Source organism: Cyanistes caeruleus, chromosome 5 (genome assembly GCF_971803275.1).
Source record: "Cyanistes caeruleus chromosome 5, bCyaCae1.hap1.1, whole genome shotgun sequence".
Classification (NCBI taxonomy): domain Eukaryota; kingdom Metazoa; phylum Chordata; class Aves; order Passeriformes; family Paridae; genus Cyanistes; species Cyanistes caeruleus.
This window is the reverse complement of record NC_141705.1, coordinates 60,735,980-60,761,831: the sequence shown is the minus strand read 5'-3', so window position 1 is coordinate 60,761,831 and position 25,852 is coordinate 60,735,980. Positions and strand designations below refer to the sequence as shown.

The following is a 25,852-nucleotide window of genomic DNA, read 5'->3' as shown; positions in this document are numbered from 1 at the left end:
ATTTTCCCAAATACTGTTAGGGTTTAATTGCATTCAAGATTATTTTGCACAATATTTTCAGTCCTAGTTTTTGATTGTGTGAGACAGATTATTTTGCTGATCGCAAAAATAACCTATAGTTAGTGTGGTGCTTTTGAACTTTTTTTTGTTTGTTTTTTTTTGTTTGTTTTGTTTTGTTTGTTTGTTTTGTTTTAAATGGATTATATTTCAACAAAAATATTATCAGCATTTAATCTGAGAGGCTTCCTACAATTTAAGTCCACATGATTGCCTTTAAAAGAGCCTGCTGCTTGGCCCTGGTAATTTTTAGCCCAGCATGTGCTAAACTTTGATTTAGAGACAGTGGTGCATACATTTCTTTTCATGCCATGCAAATAACCAGTTGCAGCTAGAAAACAAGAAAACAAACAAACAAAATAAACCAAGGAAGAGGAAGAAAATTCTCATGGAGTTGGAAATTGTGATTGTTTTTAAAAATGTTAAAAAATTTTATCTGGTTGCTTTTCTCATTGTTTTTTTCTCATTTAAGATGTTAAAAGACATAGTCTTTTATTCGTGGTTAAACCACAAATATGTGGATTGCTTCTAAAAATGTGGCTGTATCTTTGCCACCACTCCTCATGAGCATCTCCCAAATGGATTAACTTCACAGAGAATTCCATTTTTATTTATAAAAAAATGGCAGGAAGCACCTGCCACACTGTCCCCGTAGGACCTGCTCTCATGCTTCTGGATGACTGGAATAATCTCCCATTGTTGCAGTGAATCATGGTGCTCTAGAAATCCCAGGCAAAGTAGGTAGTTGTTAAGGAAATTAAGAACACTCATTAATCATGAAGGTAGTTATAAATAGCCTGATGAACAGTTTCCTTGTTAGACACTCAAACATGTAAATATTTAAGTTGGATACTGTGAACATATTGTATGTCCTGATACAGCAGGAGCACCACACCATCCTTAAATAAAACTTCAGAGAAACACTGACAGCATTTGAGATTAATGGGAACTGACAATTCTTTAAAAATAATAATAATTAGGAGCTGGCAACACTTCAGTGTTTTACACTATCATCATATTGCATATTCTTTAATAAAGCTTCAGTTATGTTCTGAAGCTTTAGGACAAGTAGAATTGAAAATGTGAGAATGGTGATTTCAGTCTGCAGCAAGAGCTTAACTAAAGATCTGTTGAAAAAGAAACTGTAATTTTTGTGATGACTTTTCTGAACAGAAGTACTGTTAATTTTGCTTTTGAGAAATCCATGCATTTTATCTTCTATTCTGTCTTGGAAGCTATACCCTTTGTTCATTCCATTTAGGAATTTAAAAAAAAATTACGTTTTTGAGGGATGTTTTGGTGCTTCCTCAAAGTTCATAAAGCAAGTTGAGTACAAATTTATTGATTTTTTTCCTTCTTTGATCTTCCACAAGCTCCCATTTAGCTGAAAATTAGTCTTCCTCCATGCCTGCACTAAATTACTTGTAAAAGTCTAGTTTTTACTTAATGGCTTTAAATGAAATTTACATAACTCCTTGCTGTGATGTGCCGGTCCTTAACTTGCAGCTGTGATTTGTCTTCTAAAACTTTGAAACAACAAGTAATTTCAATGAAGATTTCATTTGGATGGCTGGATCACAGCTGCAGAGGAAGCTGTGCTTTGCTGGACACAATGGTTGTAACAAAATTAAACATGCCATTTTTCTAAAGACAAACTGCAATACTTGCTCTGATACTAATGCTAGGGATAATTAAATTTAGAGATTAGGACTAGGGATTTTTTTTTTTTTAAATTTTATTTTTTTTGGTAGTTTTAAACTCCAAAGATACTAGGTAGAGCAGGAACAAGAGAACAGGGGTAATAATGACCTGTTTTTATTTCTCTTCATAAAATTCTTCCCTTCTTTGCTGTGTCCTTATCAGTTTTTCAAGAAAACATAGTTTACATAGATGAACATGTTGTCTTCCTATTCCATTAGTTTTTAATAGGCTTAATGTTAAGCTTTAGTTTAAATAATAAATAATAATTTAAATTTTGTTATTTTTTTCTGTGTTTTGTTTTTGTTTTTGAAGTCTTTTGGCCTTCACGAATCTTAGTACAGCATTAAACTGCTAATCAGTACACATTTCAGAACATTGTACTTTGGTTTTAAAACAGTCTTTGTTACTGAATGCTCTTAGTTCATCATGCTTTGGGGGCTTTTAAAATACAGACATGTAGAGTTACTCACAAATTAGAGCAGTCAAATAGTATTTTGATGACTAATAGCTTTGGTATTCTCTGAGTAGTTTTATGGCATTTGCCAAATATTTTAGGAATACCAGTGAACCTTAGCTGTCAGATCGAGTTGGACTTCTTCATAATCAGATATTTTTTCCAATTCATTCTTAATTTCCGTAGCATTGAAAGTACCAGTTTGCTGTAAAAAGTTATTTTGAGGGGATAAAGAGAAAACTGGAGAGTGACTCTTTATGTGACTTCTAATATTTAGTAACATTGAAGAATAAGTTGATTTCAATTTGTTTTTATTGTCCTAAAGAGACCATAGTTATCAGCATCCATATCTTATCATCAACCAGCACAAAGCACATTACTGATATTCCTCTTTGTTGGTGGATCCTAGCATGGAAATTCATTTGAATGTTGTAGAACTAAATACATGTTTCTAATTAGAAGTACCTTGGCAGGAAATAGTCTTAAAAAAACGTAGATGAAAAATCTAATTCAGGATATTTGTAGCTCTCTGTATTGAAGGCCATGTACTAGAGAATCAGGGTTCACTTGGGTGAGGACGAGAAGAAAAGTAGGAGTTTACTCAGCAGAATTGAAAACCAAATAATAAACCCTGTGGGAGCAAGACAGTGAGTTTCAGCCTTGTTTTTCAAGGATAAATCTACAGTGATTCTGAGCATGGGAATTCTTGGATCTCAGTGCAAATTTCAGTTTTTTCTAATTACAAAGAAAAGGGGGCAGGATGTTGATGGAAACAAGAAACTGTGGTTAGTTATTTCTCTCTGAAAGTACTTTTGTGTGAATGCAGAGCACTTATGTGGCTGGTTTTTCGTTTTGCTCTCCTGCCCCCATCCCAAGCACAGGACTGCTCTAGAATTCCTACATCTGATCTCCTTGTCTCATGAGGATTAGTCCCATTGGCCAAGAAACAGCATTATCAGATTGTGCATTTCTCAAGTTTTATGTCACATTAGTATATTTACCTTAAAATTTTAAGCCCTAAATAGCTGGTATTTAAATAGAAGAGTTGGCCTCTCTTGTGAGGATGTTTGCAATTTCCTGGCATGAAATCTCTTGCTAGCAAGCCATAGAGCAAGCATCCAGTCAGGAAAGAAGTATTTTTAACATAAATCATGCTTAGTTCTGGTGTTTCAAGGCAATAGTCTGAGAACAAATGAATCTCTTCAGCATTATGTCCTCAAAAGCAAAAACACGAGGATACACCTACACTGATGCAGGAATTTACTGCAGTGGGACAACTCCCCCCTCCTTCCGCCCCCAATATTATATTCCAAGTGTTCTATGGAAAACAACAAGAGCCGATGCAAAAACAAAAAGTTTTTCAGTTTAAACCATTTGAAGCAAACTCAAACATGTGAAACGGACTCTTCTCCTGGTGACTTTGCAGACAAAGGCAGCATTGATGTGCCCCAAATGCCAGGAGCAGAATTCATGCATCTGAGTGCTTTCCAGTGCCGCAGCCATAATCGCCTGCTCTGCCTGGCAGTTTGTACAACAAGCAGCCATTTGTTAGAAAAATGGATTTCATTAGTGATTTTTCAGCTCAGAGTGCCCTTCTACAGTCTGATAAAATGTGCAGAGGTTGAGCTACTGTCTCCTGGCTGTAGCATTTTGCATTTCACAGGTGGTGACTTGACTAAAGAGTGAAAACATCTAATTTTCAATTCTTGTTTGGTTGGTTTCACTTGACATAATTTATTTGGGGTTTTTTTTGTTTTTCCTGTGTAGGTTTGCATCCAGTGGTGTTGCAACATTTATATCCTTTTCAGTTAGAAAAAAAATAAAATTGCACAAATGAAACTTTTTTTTCCCCTTTACCCAGATTTATATTTCCAAGAATAGATGTGTAAGTTAAAAGTATAATCTTTCCACAGAAGAGGTAAATGTAGGCCTGTAGGAACCACAGCAAATGTGTTCCTCAGTATTGCTGGTGTTAGAATGCTGTATGGTGCCAGGCTCTCCATAGAGCCCTACTGTCACAACACTGATTTGAAGAACAGCCCTGTGACACTTTAGGGAGTATTTGTGGATAGAACAGCCTGCTGTACAGGTGGGAAGCACGTTTCCCCTCTTGTATTTTAATCAGTTTGTTGCTTTTCAGAGGTATAGGGATGTGCTCCTGGGGAAAATGGTCTTTTGAAGGCAGTAAGGGATATTATTAAGGGCTTTCAGTGCCCTGGCTCATGTCATGTGATCTTCTTAAATGCGCAAAAACAGGGTGAAAGAATTCTGCAGTTACACAAATACGTAACAGATTTGTGATTTTGATCCCCCTCTTCCTGTTTTCCTTTGCCTGGTGTCCTGTGCTTATGTTGAACAGTATAAGGTCCTCAACAGAGATTAGGCCTTTGGATTTTTCATTTTGTAGGGAGGAAAAAGAAAACACTGCACAAATATTTTAATTCTCTGTGACACATAAAACTTGAGGAATTGCATTATCCTGGCTGGTTGGTAGCAGTAAGCTGTTTTGCCACCAAATTTATTGAGGTTGAGCAATCTTCCAGCAACAAAAGATGAAAGCTCAGTAAGTTTTGTATTAAGTTCTTGTCTGATGTAGAAGTATTAAAGGGACCTGTACTTATATATATACCTCTTCTGAAAATCTCAGAGTGGTTGGTAAATGCTAAATTAAGTGTGAAGCAGGTAGTTACATAATATCCACGTTTTCCAAATGGGGCTAATCCCAGTTCAGGAAGGTTGGCTGCGCTGGACCACGTATCATCATTAACAGAAGGAAAAATAATGAGTCACAGCCCTGAGTTCCTTGAGCTTATCTCTGTATTACAGGTTTCAGGCACTTTAGTCTGTTTGGTCATAAGAGCAGAGGTTATTAAGGGCACACTGCTTAAATAATTTCATTAACTCTGTTACCTCTGCTAGTTTTCTCACTGTGCTTACGATTTGTGCTCCTATGTCAGTGCATATTAACTTGAGTTGTATTGGGCCAGATTTCTTTTAAATCAGATTATCAAACTGTGAAATACAAAGTTATTATGATCAGGTAATGATATTCAGCATCGAATTGTAATTAATAAAAAATGTTTGGATTTTAACTTCTACATTTGTTCAATCAGTTTTAAGATTGTGGTCTTTTTAAATAGGCAGGCTTTTATCAGAGAGTTATAGGCAATATTCTTAAGTCAGAATATTGGATCAGCTCAGAATTGAGTACACCAACATGTTGGCTCGTGCTTTTGACTTGGCTCTAGTCAGAAATACTTTGTGTTCCACATCACAATCTGTGTCTTTGGTCAGTGTTGCCCAACTGTTCACCCATTTCATCAGCACATTGAGCCATTTAAGGGAGCATCTGATTTTGAAATTGGAAAAGAACTGTCTGTGTAAAAATAATTTCATGTCCTTTTCTTTTTAAGGAAGTTGCTATAGAACACTACTAATGAATAAATAAATTTTATCTTACTTTCGTGGTCTCTCAGAAGCACTGTGTAGAAGTTAAGATAAAACCTCTGTGTTTACCTGTCTTGTTGTTACTTGATTATTCCCAATATTTCAGTGATAACAGTAACAGAGCATTTCATATGCAAAACCCTTGCGGTAGAGATTTGCAAACTTCTGGTGTTTGTTGCCAAGTTTATTTTTTACAAAGCATACTCAATCATTGCTGGGAGTACCAGCCCACATGTGAGTCTGTACCAGTCCTTTTCCATTTTGTGCTGTAGGGCAGCTTTCTAAAATAATCAGACTTAAACTTTTCATTTGGTGTATTCATATGGCTTCTTGGTGTACCACTTGAAGGCACTTGCCTTTTTTAATATTAACACTGTCAGATAGACTTTACTGAAATCTTAGGACTATTACATATTATTGATCATGTTTATTTAAAATAGACGGTGTGACCTGAAATACTTGCAGAGTTTGGTCAAGTTGGCTAATGAACATCCTTGCTGGGAGGGGATTTGCATTGCTGTCTGTAGGGAGTTGATTGGTATTTTCATGCCAGGGTAATTTCTGGTGGAGGTCGGGTTTTGCCTTGCTGGGGGTGGGTAGTATGCAGGCTGGAAATTTGGGAAGAAAATTTCACTGTGTCTGCAGGGTCAGATTGGTAGAGTTTGCTACAGACAGATGGAGACCTCTGGGGAGCAAGTTTAACAAATACACTATTAAAACAGATTCTTGGGGCCTCTCAAGTGGGAGATACAGTGTTAGAAAACCTCCCAAGAGCAGCACAGGATTGGAGACTCCCAAGAGTCATTATTTCCAGAGTAATTTTGTGACTAAGAAGGATTTGTATCTCTGTGGATACTTCAGTTTGTATCTGAAATGTAACTGTTCTCCTTTCATGCTAAAATGCATCAAATATGTATTTTTATTTTTTTTAATGAAACCAGTTGGTAGTAATGATCAGTTACAATATTTGTTGATGCACTTTTTAGCCTTTTTGTACCCCTTTTACGCTTGCCTCTGATATATTTATTTCTTGCATGCAGTGTTTTCTTTGTTTCTGGTTTGGTGCTTAAGCCCTTAGTGTGAGTCCCAGCTAGACTGTAAAATCTCCTTCAGCAGCTTGCTTATGCTTGTGGCATTAACCTTTCTGCAGGGGGTTGTGATATTTATTTACAAAATTCCAGTTTTCCACTTACAAATAGAATATTATTAAGAGAGTCTTCTTTTTGCCAATTAGGTCAAAGTCCTAAAATTTTAAGACCTAAACCACATGGTTTAGAGCGAACTGATTCACAAACCATAGGTGACTTTACTACAAGAAGAAAGGGTATGTACTTTAGCACTGTATGTATATGGAGCTTTATAAAAATAAATGAAGCAAAAATGAAGAAAACTGTTATTTTAGAATAACTTTAGCATATTCTCTTCTGCTGTAGTCTAAGGTCATGGATGCATTTTCTGTGCCAAGCGACCGGTTTCCTGTATAAGGAATTAAAGACTTTCTGGCTTGAATAGAGCATGGAAACATTTCTTTGATATTAACATGAATGTTCTGATCTCTTAAGTTGTAGCTATTCATATTTTGGATTGACCTTTGTCTGTTGATTTAGAAGGAAGTATATAATAACTTGTAAATTTTACATAGTAACTTGTAAGTTTTTTGAAACTTTTGTTGGGCAAGAACCTGAAATCACAGTTCACTTAGGTCTCCTGAAATGAAGCAAAATATTGATCCTCTGATCATACACTAGTACAGACATCTATTTATGCACCTTAAAGAGTATTGCAGTTAATTTCATGGGCTTTATTAAAGACGCTGTGTTGGTGCCTTACATAGTCACAAGAAGTAGAGAAAATAATGAACAACATTAAAAATCTCAGAGAAATGTCACTGATTACCTTTGGGTTTTAAAATCCATTGCAGCTGGATTAAATACTTCTGCTGTTCTTGGTGGGCTTTGGATGAAGTCCTGGCCCTGTCTCTGCTGCAGCAGTTGCTGCTTGCCCACTGTTTATTCCTGCCAGGTAGACTCAGATCTTTACAGAGGACTTGAGCCAGGCTGATCAATTTTTGTTTCAGTTGTGCTTTAGTATCATTTGCCTATGTCACATTCAGTTCTGTCACTACACACCTGACACTTGATCTTAATGAACCTGCCAAGAGGCAGAAAACTCATGGTGGGAGGGGCACAAGGAGAGAAAGGGCTGTGTTTATGATGACATTGCATTTTGTTTTCTAAAAACAGTTTTAGGGCGGATAAAGTTGACAGCAGTTTGACTCTGTGATACTTTTTTTTCCACAAGTCTTTTTATACTTTATTTTTTTTCTAATGCTTAGGAGGAGTGAGACACATAAGCTGGAGGGAGGGATAATGGCTTTCTTGCTAATAGCCTACTCATGGTTCTGTTCTGAAAACGGAATTTAAAAATGTCACTTTTTTTGAGAACAGTGTTAGCTGTCATGAGTGGCACATTGCTTGGCTTGACTGTGGATGAGCACCAAAGTGAGCCAGGCTTTTCCTGCTGTTGACTCATTTCTCATTTTTGCAGATTTAGTCTTAACTGCAGGTTCTGCCCACTTGTGGAGCTGTGAAACCTCACCAGTAAGGGCACATGTACACAGCAAGGGCAGAGTTTGTATATTAACAACTGACCCTAAGCCAAGAAAAGTCCTCAGAGTTGGCTCTGCTGAAACAGCCCATCAGTGCTTATTGAGCTTGCCAGCTCAACAAGTCATCACAGCAGAATGAGGACAGAACATGATGCTGCCACTTTCAGAATCTCTTTTCAAAACAGAATTAGTACCTACAAGTATATGCTGCAAAATTTGGAAATTGCAGTGGGCTTTTTAAATTTTATATTTTAATTTTTTTAATCGATGTTTCATCTCATTGCCTGAAAAGATTAAAAACATAAGTTAATACATCATGTCTTTCTGAAAATGGAAGTGTCTCCCTTTCCTTACTACTATTTACTATTTGGAAGATAGTATTTTTCTGTATTTAGGTCATGAAAAGATATTAAATTTAAGTTTAGAAATGTTCTGTGCTTTAAAATTGTCTGTTTCTTACATAGCAAAACCAGCTCCACTAGAAATAAAACCTCTGCCTGAATGGGAAGAATTACAAGCTCCAGTTAGATCTCCTATCACCAGAAGCTTTGCAAGAGAGTAAGTTTCTTGGCTTTTCCTCATTCAGATTAATAATTTTTGCTGGCTAGAGTGTTAATAAATGCGTGTACACCTGTATCATATATTTAGATTGTTTGTAGCTTGAAGTTTCCTTTGGAAGAGTGAGTCTGTGTGTGTATCTGTGCATTGAAATAAAGTGTGTCCATGTGAAATTCTGTTTTGTGATATTAAATATAAGGGACTGTGTATAACCAAAAATGTGACACTCTAGTAAACTTGAATGAAAATGTCAGCTCTAATATGCTTATTTTTATTGTTTACCAGGAGGTTTAAGATACTTAAGATGTATTGTTTGTAAAATAATTCCTGGTAATTAGCTCCTCCAGGTTTCCCGTGTCTCCCAGACCGGATTCAGTTCATAGCACAACTTCCAGCAGTGACTCGCACGACAGTGAAGAGAATTATGTATCCATGAACCCAAATCAGTCCACTGAAGACCCAGTATGTAAAATCTACATCTTAACTACTCTCTTCCTGTGCAGTCCTTACTTTTAAATCATGCAAACACAGATCCTTCACTCAACATCACTCCCTTTATACGTCTAGATCAACAGAATGATAAAAAATCCCCATAGCAAAGCTGTAATTTTGGTAGGATTTCACTGAAGAAGTTAAGAGCATAAAGAAAATGGTTGATATGCATATCTATTATATAAAACAGTTCAAGACATGACTTTTTTTCTACCTCTTTCCTAGAATCTGTCCCCTTTTTGTAATTGCTTGTCCTTCAGCTGTGCACCAGTTCAGTATTATGACATCAAGGGAAATAAACTGTTCTAGGACGTTTGAGACATGCTTAAAAAAAAACTATACTAAAAGGACATCTTCCAGGAAATGTAGAAGGAAAAGGGGAAAAAGGGATTGATACTTGTAGCATACATTCTATGTATATTCTGAACCATGTGTATTTTATTAGGCTTCTTTCAAAGAAGAGGATAGAAGGAGTCTTTGTGTATTGAGTGTCTGTATTTTTTCCTCTTTGGGAGAGTTAATGAAGAGAGAGCTCAGATAACGAAGCTTCAGATACTCAGCATGGAGTGTAGCTACTTAGGAAAAGTTAATGATGCACACTGTGGTTTTTCTTTGATGAGGGGAAGGAGAGAAAGAAGACCCAATAGCAGTAGTTTTAAGGAAGAGAATAGCAGTAGACCTAAGTCTAAACTAAAATGTAGTTTAGAATATGCATAAAACACTGAAGGAAACATGTATCTTGAGCTCAGCTTTTTGTCCAGTATAGAATCATGGAATGGTTTGTATTGGAAGGGACCTTAAAGATCATCTTGTTCCAACCTTCAACGCCATGGGCAGGGACGCTCCACTAGACGGGGTCATTCAAAGCCCCATCCAGTCAGTTCAGTGCACACACATTTGTGTACTTAGTAGGGAATATAGCAGCATTTTTCATCTTTATATCATCTATGTAAGACCTTCCTTGGGGAGGGCCTGTCTAGCACCTTGCTTTTGTTCTGTTTGTGTGTCTGCCTTCTTATATGGCATGTGCTGGCCCATCTCACTGCCCCTGGATTCTCCTCTCAACACTGTTTGCTTCCCTGTCCCCTGCTGCTCTGGATCCCCTCCCAGTCTCCTCCAGTGTCCGTGCCCCAGCTCACCACTGCTGCCTCTGGATGCTGCATCCCAGGTCCCCCTTATGCCATTCCCCACAGGAGCTGGTGGGGTGGAGGCTCCAGAGCCTGCAGAGTGCCCCAAGCTGTGCCTTGTGCCATACCTGTTGTGCTTCCCAGGAGAAAGGCACCAAGCACAGGGGAGCTGCTGGTGTTAAATCTTAGCCCCTCTCCTGCAAGGGCCATCGGTAAGTAATAGCTGATGTCCCATTTCATAAGTGCAAGAAACAGTCCCATTTTACACCAGGGATTAGCTCCATCCATGCCCACGGTTCTCCCTGCACGGAATCACAGTTCAGCCTGGACGTTTCTGTTGATTCTTAAGGTTTTCCAGGGGCTTAACTTCATACCAAGATGCTACAATTAGTGCCCCAGCTCATTAATATCTTCTGTTGGCTTGCACTGGTCCTATTTTAAGGTGATTCTACAGATTTCCTTTCTGTTTCATTTGCGCGTTTTTAAAGTTTCTGTTTCCTAATACATATGTTCTGCCTGCCTAGTTTGTTTGAAATAACAGAGTATTTATTTGTTTAAAGAGTAACAGCTTTTTTTAATTTATGCTGGAAACATTGATACAGAATCTGATTTTTGTATGTTTAATACGCATTAATTTGTTCAGAGAATTTGAGCAACAAAAATGAATTTCATATCAGTTGTTTGTCCTTGTTACCACTTAATATTAAATGAGTTGGACAATAGAGATATAATGGATAACTTCAATTTAAAAAGCCCTGCCCATTTGGCTTTAGCCCATAAAATATTTTATTTCCTAAAGAACCAGAAAATTTCCAGATATCTCACAGCCTTTGTTTGAAAATCTGACTTTTTGAGGATTTTTACTTGTTCCAACTCTATCTTAGCAAGGAGTCTGTATTTCTTCATCTTTTTCTGTCATTAGCTTTGAAGCATCTTGTTTAGACATGTTATACTTCTGTTTTATTTAATAAAATCAGCAATATTCTGCTTTTTCTTTCAAGTTGCTCTAAGCCTTACCCTTCTGTCTTTCCTTCTGCTTTCCTCTTCATTTTTTTGCTGACTGCTGCCCTCTGTCTTCCTGTTTTTTCTTTATCTTTTAGAGAAGAGTCCTTCTATTGTACTGTTCCTATAACACCTGTTAAGAGGGAGGGATCAGGCTGGGAGAGGACAGAGGAGGTGAGGTTGTAAAAGTCTGGGCTAATTGAAATTTAGATATATAAATTACAATTTCAGTTCAGGCAGCCCTACACATATTTTCCAAACATTTTAATTTTTTGATCTTATCAATGGAACAATATTCTTTGGTTTTCAGCTTAATCATGATGACTTTTGAATGAAATGTAAAAGTTTCATTTTTAGCTTTGCCACTACTGTAAAGCAGGAATTATTGTAGGTATTTAACAACACTTTAAGAAAATAAATATGTTTTGCTTAAGTAATGCTAAATTTGAGATACAACTACATTTAAAAAGAACAAAACATTCTCTATTCTTATTTCACGATATGAAGGGGACATTACGTGGAAGGCATGGATGGGTTTGGTGGCAACCTTAAATTTAAGGGGGGTGGTTTTTGGGTTTTTCTTCCCATTGGCTTTTGACTCTGTCCCAGTTTTGACATAGAATCCCCTTGCCATACAGGGTCAAAGAAATTTGCATGATTTAAGTGATTGCAAGAGTCTCAGTCATTTCCTTAACATTTTACATTTTGACCGTTTAGAGTATCCATATTTGATAATGTGGACCACTAGTTTGTACAATTGTAGCTAAGGTTGTTTATATTATAATTTCAGAATTTGTTTGGAAGCAACAGCCTTGATGGAGGAAGCAGCCCTATGGTAAAACCTAAAGGAGATAAACAAGTGGAATATTTAGATCTGGACCTAGATTCGGGAAAGTCTACCCCGCCTCGTAAGGTAAGCAGATGTTCAGCTCTTGCAGTTCTGCCATCAGGAATTCAAAATTGCCTTCAGCAAGATCATCTTAATAGTAATTTCTCAAATGATCAGTTGAGAGACAGTGTTGGACCTTTCAGAGAAACAGGTGCATGTTCTGTATCTCTTTGGGACACCTCCTTGCTTTTGTATTGTCAATTTACTTGAACTTGTTTCTCATTGTTCCTAGAAAAAGAGCAGTGGCTCAGGAAGCAGCGTGGCAGACGAGAGGGTTGATTACGTTGTGGTGGACCAGCAGAAAACGCTGGCCCTGAAGAGCACGCGGGAGGCGTGGACTGATGGCAGACAGTCTACGGAGTCTGATACACCCACAAAAAGCATGAAGTGAAAACACTGCCTTGTCTTCAAGGAACAAAGTGAATTTTGAAGAATCACAGAACCACAGTGGCAGTGATGTTTGGCTGAACAGTATCTGATTCGCCGGGGTGGGAATCAGTTCCTCACTGAATAGGATGGAAGCCAAAGGACACTTAGAATATATCAAAGAAACTTTAAGATCATGAATTTGCTCTGTGGTATCTGGAAAAAACACTGTAAATAACGTGTAAAATAATATCACTTAGCTTTCAGAAAGCCTTTTGTTCTGTAGTTAACACATTTGTAGTATTACTGTGTTTATGCACTTTTTCAGTTACAATGTTGGTTCAGGTATTCCCAGTTAGTGTACCTTAATGCCTAATTCATCTGGAGAATTCTTTTTTCCTTACACTACTATTCCTTACAATTTTAGGTTAATTAAGCTACATATAGCTATGGAAATTAATATTTGAACTTCATTTTAACAACTCAAAACTGATTTTGCAGAAATACTTTCACAATTGAATAATCTACTTGAAATGCCAAGAGACAACCGTTAGTTACAAACTTGTTTATATTTAATACACACAAGATTATTTGGAAGTCTACAGGTTACCTTCCTAACAAAAATTGCTGTGAGTTAATAATAATGAACTGGTCTGGGTTTAGACCTAAAATCCTGGCTTATATGTTAGTTGTTAGTGGTGGAACTTCTATTGTATTTTATTGATGACAGTGTTCTGTGTTCAATGGGTGAAGATTCTGCAGGGTAGGATCTTACACTTTCAAAGACTGAATAATTAAATGTCAAGTAAGCCTGCAAACCACTGATGGCATGCAGTAATATTGTGATCTCACACTTATTAACAAGAAATAACCTTTATATTATTTACAGAAGGTAGAGTATATAAATCAGGTACGTACCCAGCACTGTTGTGCTAACACACTGATCAGGTTTAGACAATGAGCTTTAGTTTTGTACTGTTTAGAAGTTCTAATGTCAGTTTTCAGTTCAAGATTAATGGGACAATTTGACATTCACTTTTTGTAGTACTAGCAAAATACTGTGATTTTGAATTAGACATTAATTCAAATGGAAATACTATGTTTTAACACCATAGTGCCCTTCTTATGAGCTCTATTTTACTTTAATCTCCTGCTTGGCCTTATATTTAAATCCCTATGCAACTGATATTTTATATCTCTGTTTTTAAAAATTAGATGATATACCTAAATGATCCCCTTGTAAACCACTTGTTGCTCTTTCCTGGTACAGGATTTTAAGCTCTGCATACTGTGATCCTTTATTTTACTATGCCAGTTCCAAATAATAATCTGCCTTGGTTTAGAAACATTTTTTTGTTATTTGGAAGAAGATAGAATTCTTTAAATGTGTGAATGAGTTAGGTCTAGATAGAAAACTTACTAACACTTTTGTTTTATACAAATGCCCTCAAGTAAGTGATTGGTTTCATTTTCCTGCCAAATTGTTTTATTTTGTCCAGATCATTTAAAAGTTGAGCATAAAGCTGCATTGTTTTCTGGCATGTTGGCCTTCGTACTGTGCCTAATCTACCATCGGTTGTTTCTGTCCCCTCACAGCCACAATCTACAGTATGTAAATTATCTTATTCTTAACAAAGGTTCTTTTAAAATTAGTAATATTTTGATGCTTTGAATGTTCATTTTAAAAAAGAAACTAAACACAATGCATTTTGAGGTGAATTTTAAATAAATCAAGTTGTTCAGTTTTTATGTGTAAACTCTGTCCTGTGAAGCAGCAAACAGATGCCAGTGTGTCTGGGGAGGTGCTTGGATACCAACCACATTTTGTCAGAATTGTAGATTATCTCCTAGTACCTCTCAAAAAACAAATGTACAGCTAGAGAAATTTTTAACATGAAAGTCTGATTTAAAACTCTGTACTAAGAAGACAAATAATGTGAATTCCCACTCCTCTGGGAGCCAGGAGAAAATCAGTCTCCTAGGCTGGCCACTCTTGCTGAGCTAGTGGTAGAAGGTGGGTTTGCTCTAGGTTTGCTAATTTTCTTTTGCTGACAGTCCTTTATAGATTACACTTACTCTTTCTTCATTTAAAATTTGGCAGGATTAACAACATTATTTGTTATTATGATTGAGAAGCCACTCTTAATTTGTTTTGTCAAGGAAAACAGGAGTTTCAACACTGTACAGAGAATGTAACATTTTCTAAGTAGCATTCTACGATTTGTCTTTAATTAGATTTCTAAGCAGTTTTCTCCCCAGTAATATTCCAGTATTACATTTTCCATACTTATATTTTGTCCATGGTATGTCCATAATCAGAGGTGTGATTTTGATGGTACATCTCATTTTCATCAGGAGCTTCACAGTGCAGAACTATCTGACCTCTTAGATGGTCTAAGGATGTGAATATAAAATTGAAAATGTGACTTCTAAAGTTGTAGGTGATAGAAAGTGAAGCTGATATCAGCCCTGTGTCACTTCCAGGTACTAGCTTGTGGGGATACTCTAGTTGGAGGCAAACTGGTGGAAACTCCAGTAGTTACTGATGCAAAAGTAGCTTGACAGTGTTGCTTGTCAAGTGTTCTTTTTTCAAATAGGTAAGTTTTTCCTTGTTTCACTCATACTATATGTTACCAGTTGCAGGTACAGTTTTCCTTGCAGTATGCATCATTATAATTTGCAAATATATATGTGCAAAATGTCTTTTACAAATACACAACATCTTAACTCTTAAAAAACAAAAGAAAACTTGATGCCTTGTGCACAAAGATTGACTTGAGAGGTGATTTGGTATCATTCCATGGTGTGATCTGAACATTTCTTTATCTGGTAAGTACCAATGGCCACACTTCTACACACTGTGATATAATCACTATTACCTCATTAAGTACAGGTGTAAACACAGCTGCTCTGTTCCACTAAAACTTTGTAATGTGACATTGAAAAAGGTGAAAATGTAATCATTAGTCTTTTTTCTTTACTGACATTTGTATTTATGTAAAAAAAATAATAATCCGTTCATGCAGACAGTTGTGACATAGTGCCACACTTAGGGAGTACAGACAAATTACAGTGTGGCTGTTTTGATAAAGTAATTTAGAATTCATCACTTCTTGTAGCTAATTAGGCAGTGATGGGCACCTCTGTAGTTTTTGCAGTGCTTTATGAGCCAAGCAAGATTTTTATCACTGTGCAATATAAGTTTAGCTATACATATATATATATACATGCAGTACTCATGCAAAAGTACTTTGGAAACTTAGCAGCCATGGACAGAAGTTCCATTCCCTCCTTTGCTATAGAGCCTTGTGTCATGAAAAGTGAATGGATGTTTATTTGCGCAAGGATATCAGTGTGCAATTTGGACAGCAGTAGTGTCATTTCATCTATTGAAATATTTCATACCTGTAGTTCTTAAGAAGCTCAGCACTTTCCACGAGTGAACTTAAATTTGGAAATTATCCTCCGTATTTCCTACATCTGCTTTTGATCTCTGTGTATTGCACCAAACTGTTTCTTAAATGTTTATTTATTGTTTGTTTTATTACTTTGGAATACTAGTATGACCCATGACCACAAAAAAGGGTGCTTGTCTAGCAATTAGTGTTCGACAAAATCATTGTGTTGATTGGGTGTACATGAACCAAATCCCAAGCAATGAGGTTTCTGGCTTTTTGCCTTAACTGAACAAACATTTTGAGTTCAGCTCTCAGCCTGACAAGGTGCAGAGTGATACAAAGAAAAGGTGTTGAGAGGGTTGTGAACAATGTCTTTGATATTTTAAGCTTTCCAGAATATGTTTATGGTTCCGCAGCCCTGATGTTAATTTTCAGTAGTAAAAGTGGGAGGAGAACAGGTATTGGATGCATGACCAGTTGAAAGGTTTTTGCCATCTCATTGTTAGGTAAACAGAGCTGGACTATTCTGATGCTAATGGTTCTCTTTCTAGGTGGTCTAGAAAAGAAAATTTACATGGTTTATTTGAAGGGATGATCTATGTTTGCTTCAGCTTTTTTTTCTAAGAAGCAGGTTAGCTGAAGTGTACAATTGTGTTATCTGCTGTGCACACACAGAGAATATTTAATACACTAAAATGGAATAGAAAAAAATCCTGTACAGTTTAGAACATAAAGCACCAAGTTGGTAAAAAGGAGACTCTTAAGTTTTCCTGCAATCATAAAGCCAGCACTTGTAGTAATCATCATGATTTGCTCTTGAAAATTCTCCCATGATCTCTCATCATTGCCAAGCCTTTTCCTGGTAAGTTGTATCTGCAGTGAAATAAAAAAGAAAATGTGTATCACATTTTCAGAAAGGCCAATCCTTGGCCTTAATAAGGCTAATCCTAATAAGATTTTAATAAATGCTCTTTGAGGTCCTGGGTTTAATGTGTTTGTGGGGAATTTGCACAAGGTACCCAGACAGCCTGATTGTTTTAATCAGAAGGCCAGAAGAGGAGAAAAACATAAATATGCCTTATTTTACCTGAATTCCTACCAGACTTTAAAATATGTAAGTTTTCATATTTCTATATGCTTTTCAGGAAATATATTTTAGAGAAAGGAATCACTACTTGTGCACTTGTGCTGGTTTTTGCATAATTATAAACTATGCAAACTAGCTGAAATATTTAGGGTTTTTTTCTTTTTTCATTATGTGTTAGAGGTGAAGGATGCAGGCCTGGGAGTTTAGAGATGCCTCAGACTGGCCTGCTAGTGTACCTCAGTCTGGAGTTAATTGCATCAAAACAGTGATTCAACCCTCTGCTGAGGTGATCTTCCTAGTAATAATTATAAATCATGGTGTGCATATTTAATTATTTTTTAAAAAATTAATCATAATTGAAACCCAAATGTTGGGAAACAAATGCTATTTAGAGTTAAGCTTCCTAATCTCCACTTAGGCATAAAGCAGCATTTGAAAAGGCATTATGTGTAACAGGGTTCAAATTTCCCAGGCACACAAAACCATTTAGGATCTTTTGAGGAGCAGAATTTAATATTCAAGGCACTGCTGTCCTCTTTAAGTAAGTGAAAGTTCCAAGAACTTTTTTAAAATCTAATTTCTACTCAATTATGTGAATATAAGTTTAGGACTAAAATTTGAAAAACACTCCTTGTGTTTTACCTATATTTTTTCCTCCATAAATGAAAGAAGTGATGATTCTTAAGACATTTTTACCTTTAGCTCTACTCACTGACAGCCCAATATGAGGAAGCACAAAATAGACTTAGCCCTTGAACTTTTTAAAAAGAAGGATAAAAAGTAAAGGAGTCACCCAGGACCAGGATTTAGGCTCTGAACCCCTCATACACCATGGGATGTAGCTGCCCCCCATCTCTACTGCTTGGCTTAGAAGCTGGGACACAGATCCTGTTGCCAATACAAGGGAAGCACAACAAACTCTGAAAAAGTGGTTTGCTTAAAAACAATATCAAGAGTTGAAGAAAAGATTTAGTTTTGGAGAGGGTTGGTAGGTTGGTTTACTCTGTGTAAAATGAATAGGATAATATTTAGGATTGTGATGCAAGTATACCTCAGTACTACCCTTTCAGAGCTATGCTGTATCTCACTACGAATATGATTGTTCACCACAGTTTTTTGGTATCTGTGGTCTGTATTTTTTGTAGAGCATTTGGTGTACCAGCAGAAGGGCCATCTTTGAAGTCTGGGATCAAGGAACAGAAAATGTTGGCTCCCAACAACTTTTTAGGTTAGGGGATAAATTTCCAATGGATAGTTCTAAGATCTTGAGATTTTTTTCCTTTAGTAGATGCATTGTGTATAAGGATGGAGACTTGAAATTAATTGAGCAGTTATTGTTCTGTAACTGGGATGTCATTCTGCTTATAAAAAAACTCAAGGAAAATTTTAAAAAATGTAAATTATTTAAAAATATTCATTCTGTGCACACAATATCAGACTTTTCTCTTAGTAGTTTTTATCTCCCCTGCATTACAATGATTTGAATAAATGCTTTTACATTTTCTCTAGGACACTTAGTTCTTTGGTGAAGTCTTACTTTGATTTCCAATGTCTTTCTGACATGATTCTTCCCCCAACTATTCTCTTTAATTAAAGGAGGGTTGAAAACCAATTACTTTTATAAAAGCTGCCTTGTTTTTTGTGAGTGAGCAGAGGTCTTTCTAATGTAGCAAATCTCTGCTGCGATTCAGAATAATCACTACTGCAGAAAGGAATTCAGACGATGTATACAAAGGAGTAACTCCAAAGCAGTGGCTATACTATTAGGCTAATACAAAAGGCATATTCATGTCTAAAGGGCTCAGGAAATACATGTGGCAGAAAACAACCACAGCCCACAGCACACATGAGAGCCCACCATTTTTGCAATGAGAGCTGTGGTAGCAGCCCCTGCATGTCCTATCTATTCTGATGCTATATTTACAGGAAAGTAGATATTTGTCAATGTTAATCGTCTAAGTGTTTTTCCAAGTCTTTCATGAGTATTTAAGTATCTAAACACTGTGGGGAAAATTGGCCCAGATCACAACTGAGGAGAAACATAGCAGCATATGAAAGGCAAGGAAATTGTGAAAATCAGATAAAGATACCATGACAGAGGCATCAATGTATGAAATTTGGGTGTAGAGGCTGTCTATATGTGCAATACAAGTAGAGCTCTTACTTAAGGATTAAAACTGCCCATGTACTTAAAACAGAAAAATTAAAGTATTATGTCTTGCTTAAAAAAACAAAACAACTTCTTCAGATTTATACCTACCTTTCACTGAAGGTCTGTATCCAACTTCTTAAAGTCCTTTTTTGCTCTAAGAACAACAGCAGGAGGCGGAAGTCTTGATAATCTCAACAGTCTTTCCCAACCTACTTAATTCTGTGATTCAATAAGTCAGGTGGCTTAGCTGCTGTGCCAATAGGTGAATGAAGTAAGTTTACCAAAAGTCTTTCCTTGCCCTGTCTCCCTCTGGTTGCAGTACTGTAAGGTGAGGAACGAACTTCATGAAAGGAAAAAGGGCTGGGGCAGAACCTGGTTGCTGAGAGGGAAAAGAACCCAGAGTTTTGAAAAGGGGAGGATCTGTGTGTAGTAAAGTGTTTGTGCATTATTTTTTATACAAAAATGTGTCTTGCATATTGAAAAAAAATATATATTTTTGCCTTTTGGTTAAGCCTTTTCAGTCATAGCAGTAAAGAAATAAAATCTAAAAGCATTTTACTTATTCTGGTTTTTTTTCTGTCAGAGTGCTGCTTGTTACAGAATCTCCATTCTTCAAGGATTTCTGTAATGAGTATCAGCAGTTGACTCCATATGGGGTCTTTTTTTTTTTTTTTTTTTTTTCATGGGTTAATTCTGTAGATCAAAGGGCTTGTTTTAAACTGGACACAAGCAGAGGCTGATATGCTATCTGCATGCCATGTTGCTGTTACCAAATATTCACTGGTTTGTGGCTGGGCACAATTTAAAAGCCTTTTGGTCTTCACATGTCACTATTTTGCAGTCTCCTTTTTGAAGGCAGACACACAGCAGGTTTACAAATGTTCATTACAGTTTGTTTAAGCTTAGCAGATGAAGCCAGGGCTGTTTATTTTCAATGAAAGGTTAATGTTACCCTGATGGCTACACTGTAATTTGAACAATCTCAACCTCATCTCCACAGCACTCAAAATTTAAAGAGCACATGGATGAAATTTGTACATCTACATGTGGTAAACTCTAAAACATTTCCATTGCATTTAGAAATCTACTGAAATTAATATATGGTATTGTTTGCATGTGTTGTTCTTTTTGTGGGGGATGGGTTTTTTTAGTCTGGAAATCAAGGAGTTGTCAGTTATGAAAAAGCTCATAACAGTGACCTTTCTGATGGGCAGAGGGCTTTTGGGGATTTTTGGGTTTTGGGTTTTTTTAACAGCTGTAGTGTGATTTTGCATAGTTCTTTGACTGTTGATTGTGTGTGTGTGTGTGTGTTTGCACACCACCTCTTGTCTGCAGCACTGTTAATCTGAGGCTAGTAGAAAAGTGACAGTGACAGAAGTGATGGCTTTGAAGTAAGTCTAATTGTATTTACTCTTGATGGGATAGTCCAACTCAACATCAGCCTTGTGAAGAACTAGAAAAACTGGCAGTATCTCATCTCATATGGGTAGTATCATACTTTGGCATTGCAAACTAAAAAAATATGACAGCCCCCCCATTAACATCTGAACATAAACCAAGTTCTCACCCCTCTCTTACCTTCTTGAACCCAAATGACTGCCATATGTCTGATGGAGCAACCACAAACAACTCTATTTAATTCCTTTTGTTTCCCAAATTTTAGGAAGATTTACACTGTTGGTACATGTGCAGCAATGTCTATTAGAATAATTGCTGCACAGTTAATAATATCATTTAGAGTTGTTCTTACTTGTGGTGCTTCAATTTCTTGTTTAACAAGGCATCTAAGAATATTAATTAAACTTAGGATTGCGCAACTAAGCAACAAAATTGAAAGATGTGTTGCCTGAGAGATTTGACAAAAATCTGTAATTAAACTGTTCTTTCCTAACTTCATAAGCATGTTAATAATTAGTTCTCTCTACAGTTTGGTGCTGGCTGAGGGGGGATTTCTTGCTTTATTGTGTATTTGACTAAATGTAGGTGTTTAGCACAACAGTAAGCTCTGTCATGAATTTTTTTATGCCACTGGTTGCTTTCAATTTAAGGTTTTCTTATTTGGGCGCTCTATGGACTGTTTTGATTTTGTGTGTTCATGAACACTGTCATGTTAACTTGGAAAGTCATCTTTCCTGCTTTGCTTGGGGCGTTCTTGGGTCATGGTTTGGTTTGGTTGCTGTTATTGGGTGGGGTTTTTTTTTTGTTTTGTTTTGGTTTTCTGGGGTTTTTCTTGTATAGTTGTCTGCTGCAGTCTCAGGACTTCAGAAGATTCAAAAAGAAATGTAGGGCCTTTTGTCTTTTAACTTTTGGCAAGTTTTTTATTTTTTTCCCCAATTATTTTGCCTGTTGAAGTAGAGGTGAATGTTCACCTTTTCTGATACCAAGCACACAAATATCTCAACACCCAGCCCCTAGCATGGTGTTGTTTTATTTTGCTGGATGGTGAAGGATCAATGAGATTTGGACAGAGGTTGTGCTCTTCTCCCTTCTCCATCAAAGCAGACCCTACCTGTCTGATTATAAGAGATGGTGTCAAAGGTGCTGAAACATCCTCATCGCTCTTCCCAAATATCTGCCTTCTTCCCAAGGGCCTTCTACTCAATTTTCCTTCACCAGTGTTTGTCCATGTGTGGTTTTGTTTGCAGGTGGGGCAAAAGAATGAAAAATGGGAAAGGGGGAATGTTCCTCCCTTTCCACCTTGACCTACACTCCTCACTACACAGAGAGCACTGTATTATCTGGAGCAGCTCTGGGAAAGGGGCAGGAACTGAGGCATAGCAGGTGAACACAAAACTATGCTGGAAGAGTATAGGTGGCTAAAATAATGCAGTTAAATGTAATTTGCTGCTGTATGTATTTTACAAGTTCAAGCAGTGTCCCTGAATGGAGAGAAAAGCATTTAGCAAAGCTCAGGGACTGAGTTTTCATCCATGTCAGTGATAAGACATGACAACAAGGAGTGGGAAAATATGTCAGTAAATTTGTGATTAGCTGAGAAATCCTATTCTAGGAAAATGGAGATTTTCTGGGAATTTATTCTTCTGAGTAGTGCTGGCAGAAACAAAGTGACACAATCTTTTAGAAATGTCAAAGCTAGTAATTTTAACTTAAAAAAAATTAAAGGATATCTGTAATAAAAGACAACGGAAAGAAGGTTGTAATAATCATCATGAGGATGGTCTGTTTTGCTGCTACATTCCAGGTTACAATAGTTTCTTAGGATTTGGAAGATGCAGCTTCACAAGCCTGTGGAGTGCACTCAGTGGCGGCATGTACACTGACAGCACTTGTGAATATTGCTGGAATATCTGTAGGTGTGACAAATCTGCAGGAGAAGATGTGTAGAGCAATTTGGATGATATGGAGAATGTGGCTGTCCACGCTCTGAAACCAGTCAGGGGACTTTTCCTTCTGATTAGCTTAGGTCTGGCCCTTTGGACAGCCTCTTTTAGCACCTGGAGTACAATAGTAGTGCTCTTAAGCAGATTTTACTGTTCAGTTTCATCTAATTCCATGCATTCCAGGGTTCTGAGATGCATGCTCTGGTAGGTGGCACCTGGCAGGTTATCAGTGAGGAGGTGCACTCCTTCCATGAGCAAAGGCAATGCAGGTGTAGATCTGGGCAATCACATCCTAAAGCAGGGGGCTACAGCCCACAATGCTTCAAGCTGGGAGCAGACACTGTGTTGTTCTATTCAGGTGGTTACAAAACTGTACTTCTCCATCTACAAATTTGGTCTGGCTCCATCAACCTGAGCAAATGAGAGTAGGGGACTTGAGAGGGGGGGCTCTGTGACACCATTTTCATGAATGTTCAAGTCCCTCTACCCAGAACTCATGGAGAGATGAGGAACCCAGGCAGCAAACAGAAGCTGCTTCATCAGTATTTCATTGTACAGCACATTGATGTCACCTGCTTTAGTCACAGACACCTGCTTCCATCTGGAGGTGCCGGAGCAAGGAGACGGCATGGGGCTGCTGCTGGGCTCCAGACAGAGCATGGCTTCACCTCCTCCAGATTCCTGAGCCTTTCCTGGAGGGCTGTGAAGATGGTGGAGGAAGCCGTGTGAGGAGTCACTGAGGCCACTTGGTCTGTTCAGCCTGTAGGAGACTGAGGGGAGACCCCATTTCTGTTACAGCTTGAGGGAAAGAGGAGGGGCAGGCACTGGGGTCTTCTCTGTGGTGACAGTGACAGGACCCCAAGCGAATGGCCTGAAGTTGTTTTGAGGAAGTTTAGGTTGGATGTTAGGAAAATTTTTTTCCCTAGAGGGAGGCTGGACACTGGAACAGGTTCCCCAGGGAATGGTCACAGCACCGAACTCAAGAAGTGCTTGGACAATGCTGTCAGGCACAGGGTATGACTCTTGGGGATGGCCTGTGATGGGCTAGGAATTGGACTCGATAATCCCCGTGGGTCCCTTCCAACTCGGAATATGCTGTGATCGATAATACGCAGGGTATGAAGTCTGATGCCTGCCCGGACTTGACTTGATCTCTCCTGTACGGCCCTAAGTCACGGGGAGGTGAGGACCCCGCAGTTACAGAGACGACTTCCGCTCCCTGCTCGGCCTCAGGGGCCCCGCGGGCTCAGTGGGCGCCTCGTCCCGGGAGCTCCCGGGAGCGCGCGGACCGGCCGGGCCCTACAGCGCCCCCACCGACGTCAGCGCGCGCTGCTCGCTCCGCGCCATCCCCGCCGCGCGAAGCGGGGAAGTCTCGCGAGCGCGGGCTCGCGGCGCGGCTCGCGCGCTGGTTGGCGGCTCCCGCCGGGACGGGCCGGGTCGGGCCTCGCTCCCTCCGCCGGCCGCGCTCCGGGAACCGCAGGCCGCCGCCGCCTCTTCCTTCTCCTCCTCCGCCGGGATCCCAGCTGCCGCCCGCCCCTGCCCGCAGCGTGCAGCCCGCCGGACGCCAGCCCGAGCCTCGGTGGAGCGCCGTTTCCTCGCGGCGGGGATCATGTCCGCCGGGCAGCCGCCGCAGCCGGACGAGCCGCCCGCGCCGCCGCTGCCACCGGGCGCCAGCACCGGAGAGGCCGCGGGGACGGGGCCGCCCTGCGCCGCCGGCCTGGCCGGGGGAGACATCAAGATGGAGGTGAGTCGGCTTGGCCCGGCGGGGCCCCCCCCGCTCCCCCGGCGGCAGGTGGGACACCCCGGGCCGCGTGGGGCCGCGGGAGACAATGGAGGAGCGGCCGCGGGGCCGCACCTGGCAAAGCCGGGCCGCGCTCCAGCCCCGCCGCCTTCTCTCCTGCCCGCCAGGAGCGGCGGGGTGGGGGTGTCTGGGGGTGTCCCGTTCCTCCGCGCCCTCTCCCCGCCGCGCAGAGAACCCGGGAGTCGCGCTCTTCGTGCCGCCGGGACACGGGGAGGGAGGCCCTGCGGCCGGGTCACGCCGCTTATTCGTTTTATAAACGGGGCGCTGGGAGCCCTCCGCTCACCCGCGGGCTTTTCCTCCACTCCTGCCTCCCCGAGACCCTGCCCAGCCTTTGCGCTTCCTGCTCCAGCGGCGAGCCAGCCCGGCGTCTAAAAAGTACGAGCGCTGTTTGTCTGCTGAAGTGCTTCAAAACTTTTTTTTTCCTTTTGGGTGGGCGGAAGACGGTGTGAGAGTTGTTGGAAGGGTTGTTTTGGCAACAGGTGCATATATTCCAGAAATTTCAAGGGGTTAGAAGTGATTGCCTGGAGATGCTAATTCTATCGCAGCGTTGTTTCTTTAATGATAGAAGGAAACTGGTCGGTCCTGCTTTCGTAGCTGGGTGTTTTGTACTCTGAGTCACGCTGGGCTGTCCAACCTACTTGATCTAAATAAATTTGCAAATGCCATGTTTTTCGGATGAACAAGTAGCCAAAGCACTGTGGGAAATAATTCCTGCTCGAACCTGCAGAAATAGGGCAATTCCGGGCTGGAGTTCAGCGTGTGGAGGCTGAGAAACGCGCACTCTCAAGGCGCCCGTGTGCGTGTCTCTGTGTTGCCAAGTCAGTTCCTTTTTTACCTTGGGAAGAGATTTCCTGGCATACAGGGAAGTTTGAGTTGGAATGCCTTAGAGTCGTGAGCATCTGAATGACTTATTTCCCTGGTCTCAAGCTAAATTGCAGGGTTTTGTCATCTGTGCAGCAGATGATGAGCTCAGATGGCTGTGCTGCCCCGCTGCTGTGCTTTCCAGGTTAGGCGTTTCGGGAGAAAGGGGAATTTTGAACAGAAGTTCCAACGATCCTCTGTGCTCAATGGGTGTTGGCTCAGTCCAGTGAGGGATGAGTAACAGGATTTGGCTATGACTTCAGAAGAGCTTTAGCCATAACTTCTTATGCTCAATTCTTTATATTTTGACTAGTGAATTAAACATTTATGTAAGGATTTTTCTGTTTCCACATGCCTCACCTGCCACAGGCTTGTGAGAAAATACCCAGTGACAAACATCTTGTTTCTTGCCAGCCTTTGTTTCATTTGTTTCTTACTTTTCCTATTCCGTTGTTCTGTATTGACCAGTAAAGACTGAATTTAGCTCCATTCTTACTTGGCTTAGTTAAAC

General features: G+C 39.3%; 2 protein-coding genes and 1 long non-coding RNA gene across 23 annotated transcripts in view; 2 read left to right on the top strand and 1 right to left on the bottom strand.

Moving 5' to 3' along the window:
• GAB1 (GRB2 associated binding protein 1) overlaps window positions 1-14,446 on the top strand; it is a 105,984-nt gene extending 91,538 nt beyond the window's left edge. For 8 of the 16 annotated variants that reach the window (XM_086889749.1, XM_086889745.1, XM_086889747.1 and 5 more), the window contains 4 exons: window positions 8,732-8,825; window positions 9,164-9,287; window positions 12,237-12,359; window positions 12,568-14,446. In XM_086889749.1, the coding sequence (XP_086745875.1) occupies window positions 8,732-8,825; window positions 9,164-9,287; window positions 12,237-12,359; window positions 12,568-12,726 (500 nt within the window). In that variant the 3' untranslated portion in view covers window positions 12,727-14,446. Of the gene's footprint in view, window positions 1-6,893; window positions 6,984-8,731; window positions 8,826-9,163; window positions 9,288-11,544; window positions 11,621-12,236; window positions 12,360-12,567 lie in introns of all 16 variants that reach the window. The other 8 variants (XM_086889746.1, XM_023926371.2, XM_086889758.1 and 5 more) reach the window with 2 other exon arrangements.
• On the bottom strand, window positions 13,766-24,051 carry LOC111928892 (uncharacterized). Its single transcript, XR_015286967.1, has 3 exons — window positions 21,848-24,051; window positions 19,447-19,659; window positions 13,766-16,972 (listed from the first exon to the last, which is right to left on the bottom strand). It is a non-coding gene; the product is annotated as an uncharacterized LOC111928892 (long non-coding RNA).
• The window catches only part of SMARCA5 (SNF2 related chromatin remodeling ATPase 5), a 22,860-nt gene continuing 21,033 nt past the window's right edge, over window positions 24,026-25,852 (top strand). For 2 of the 6 annotated variants that reach the window (XR_015286965.1, XR_015286964.1), the window contains exon 1: window positions 24,055-24,423. Coding sequence is in view for 2 of the 6 variants with exons in the window: in XM_086889741.1 (XP_086745867.1) it covers window positions 24,289-24,423 (135 nt within the window). In the remaining 4 variants the exon portion in view is untranslated. Of the gene's footprint in view, window positions 24,424-24,478; window positions 24,856-25,852 lie in introns of those variants that run through there. The other 4 variants (XM_086889743.1, XM_086889740.1, XM_086889741.1 and 1 more) reach the window with 3 other exon arrangements.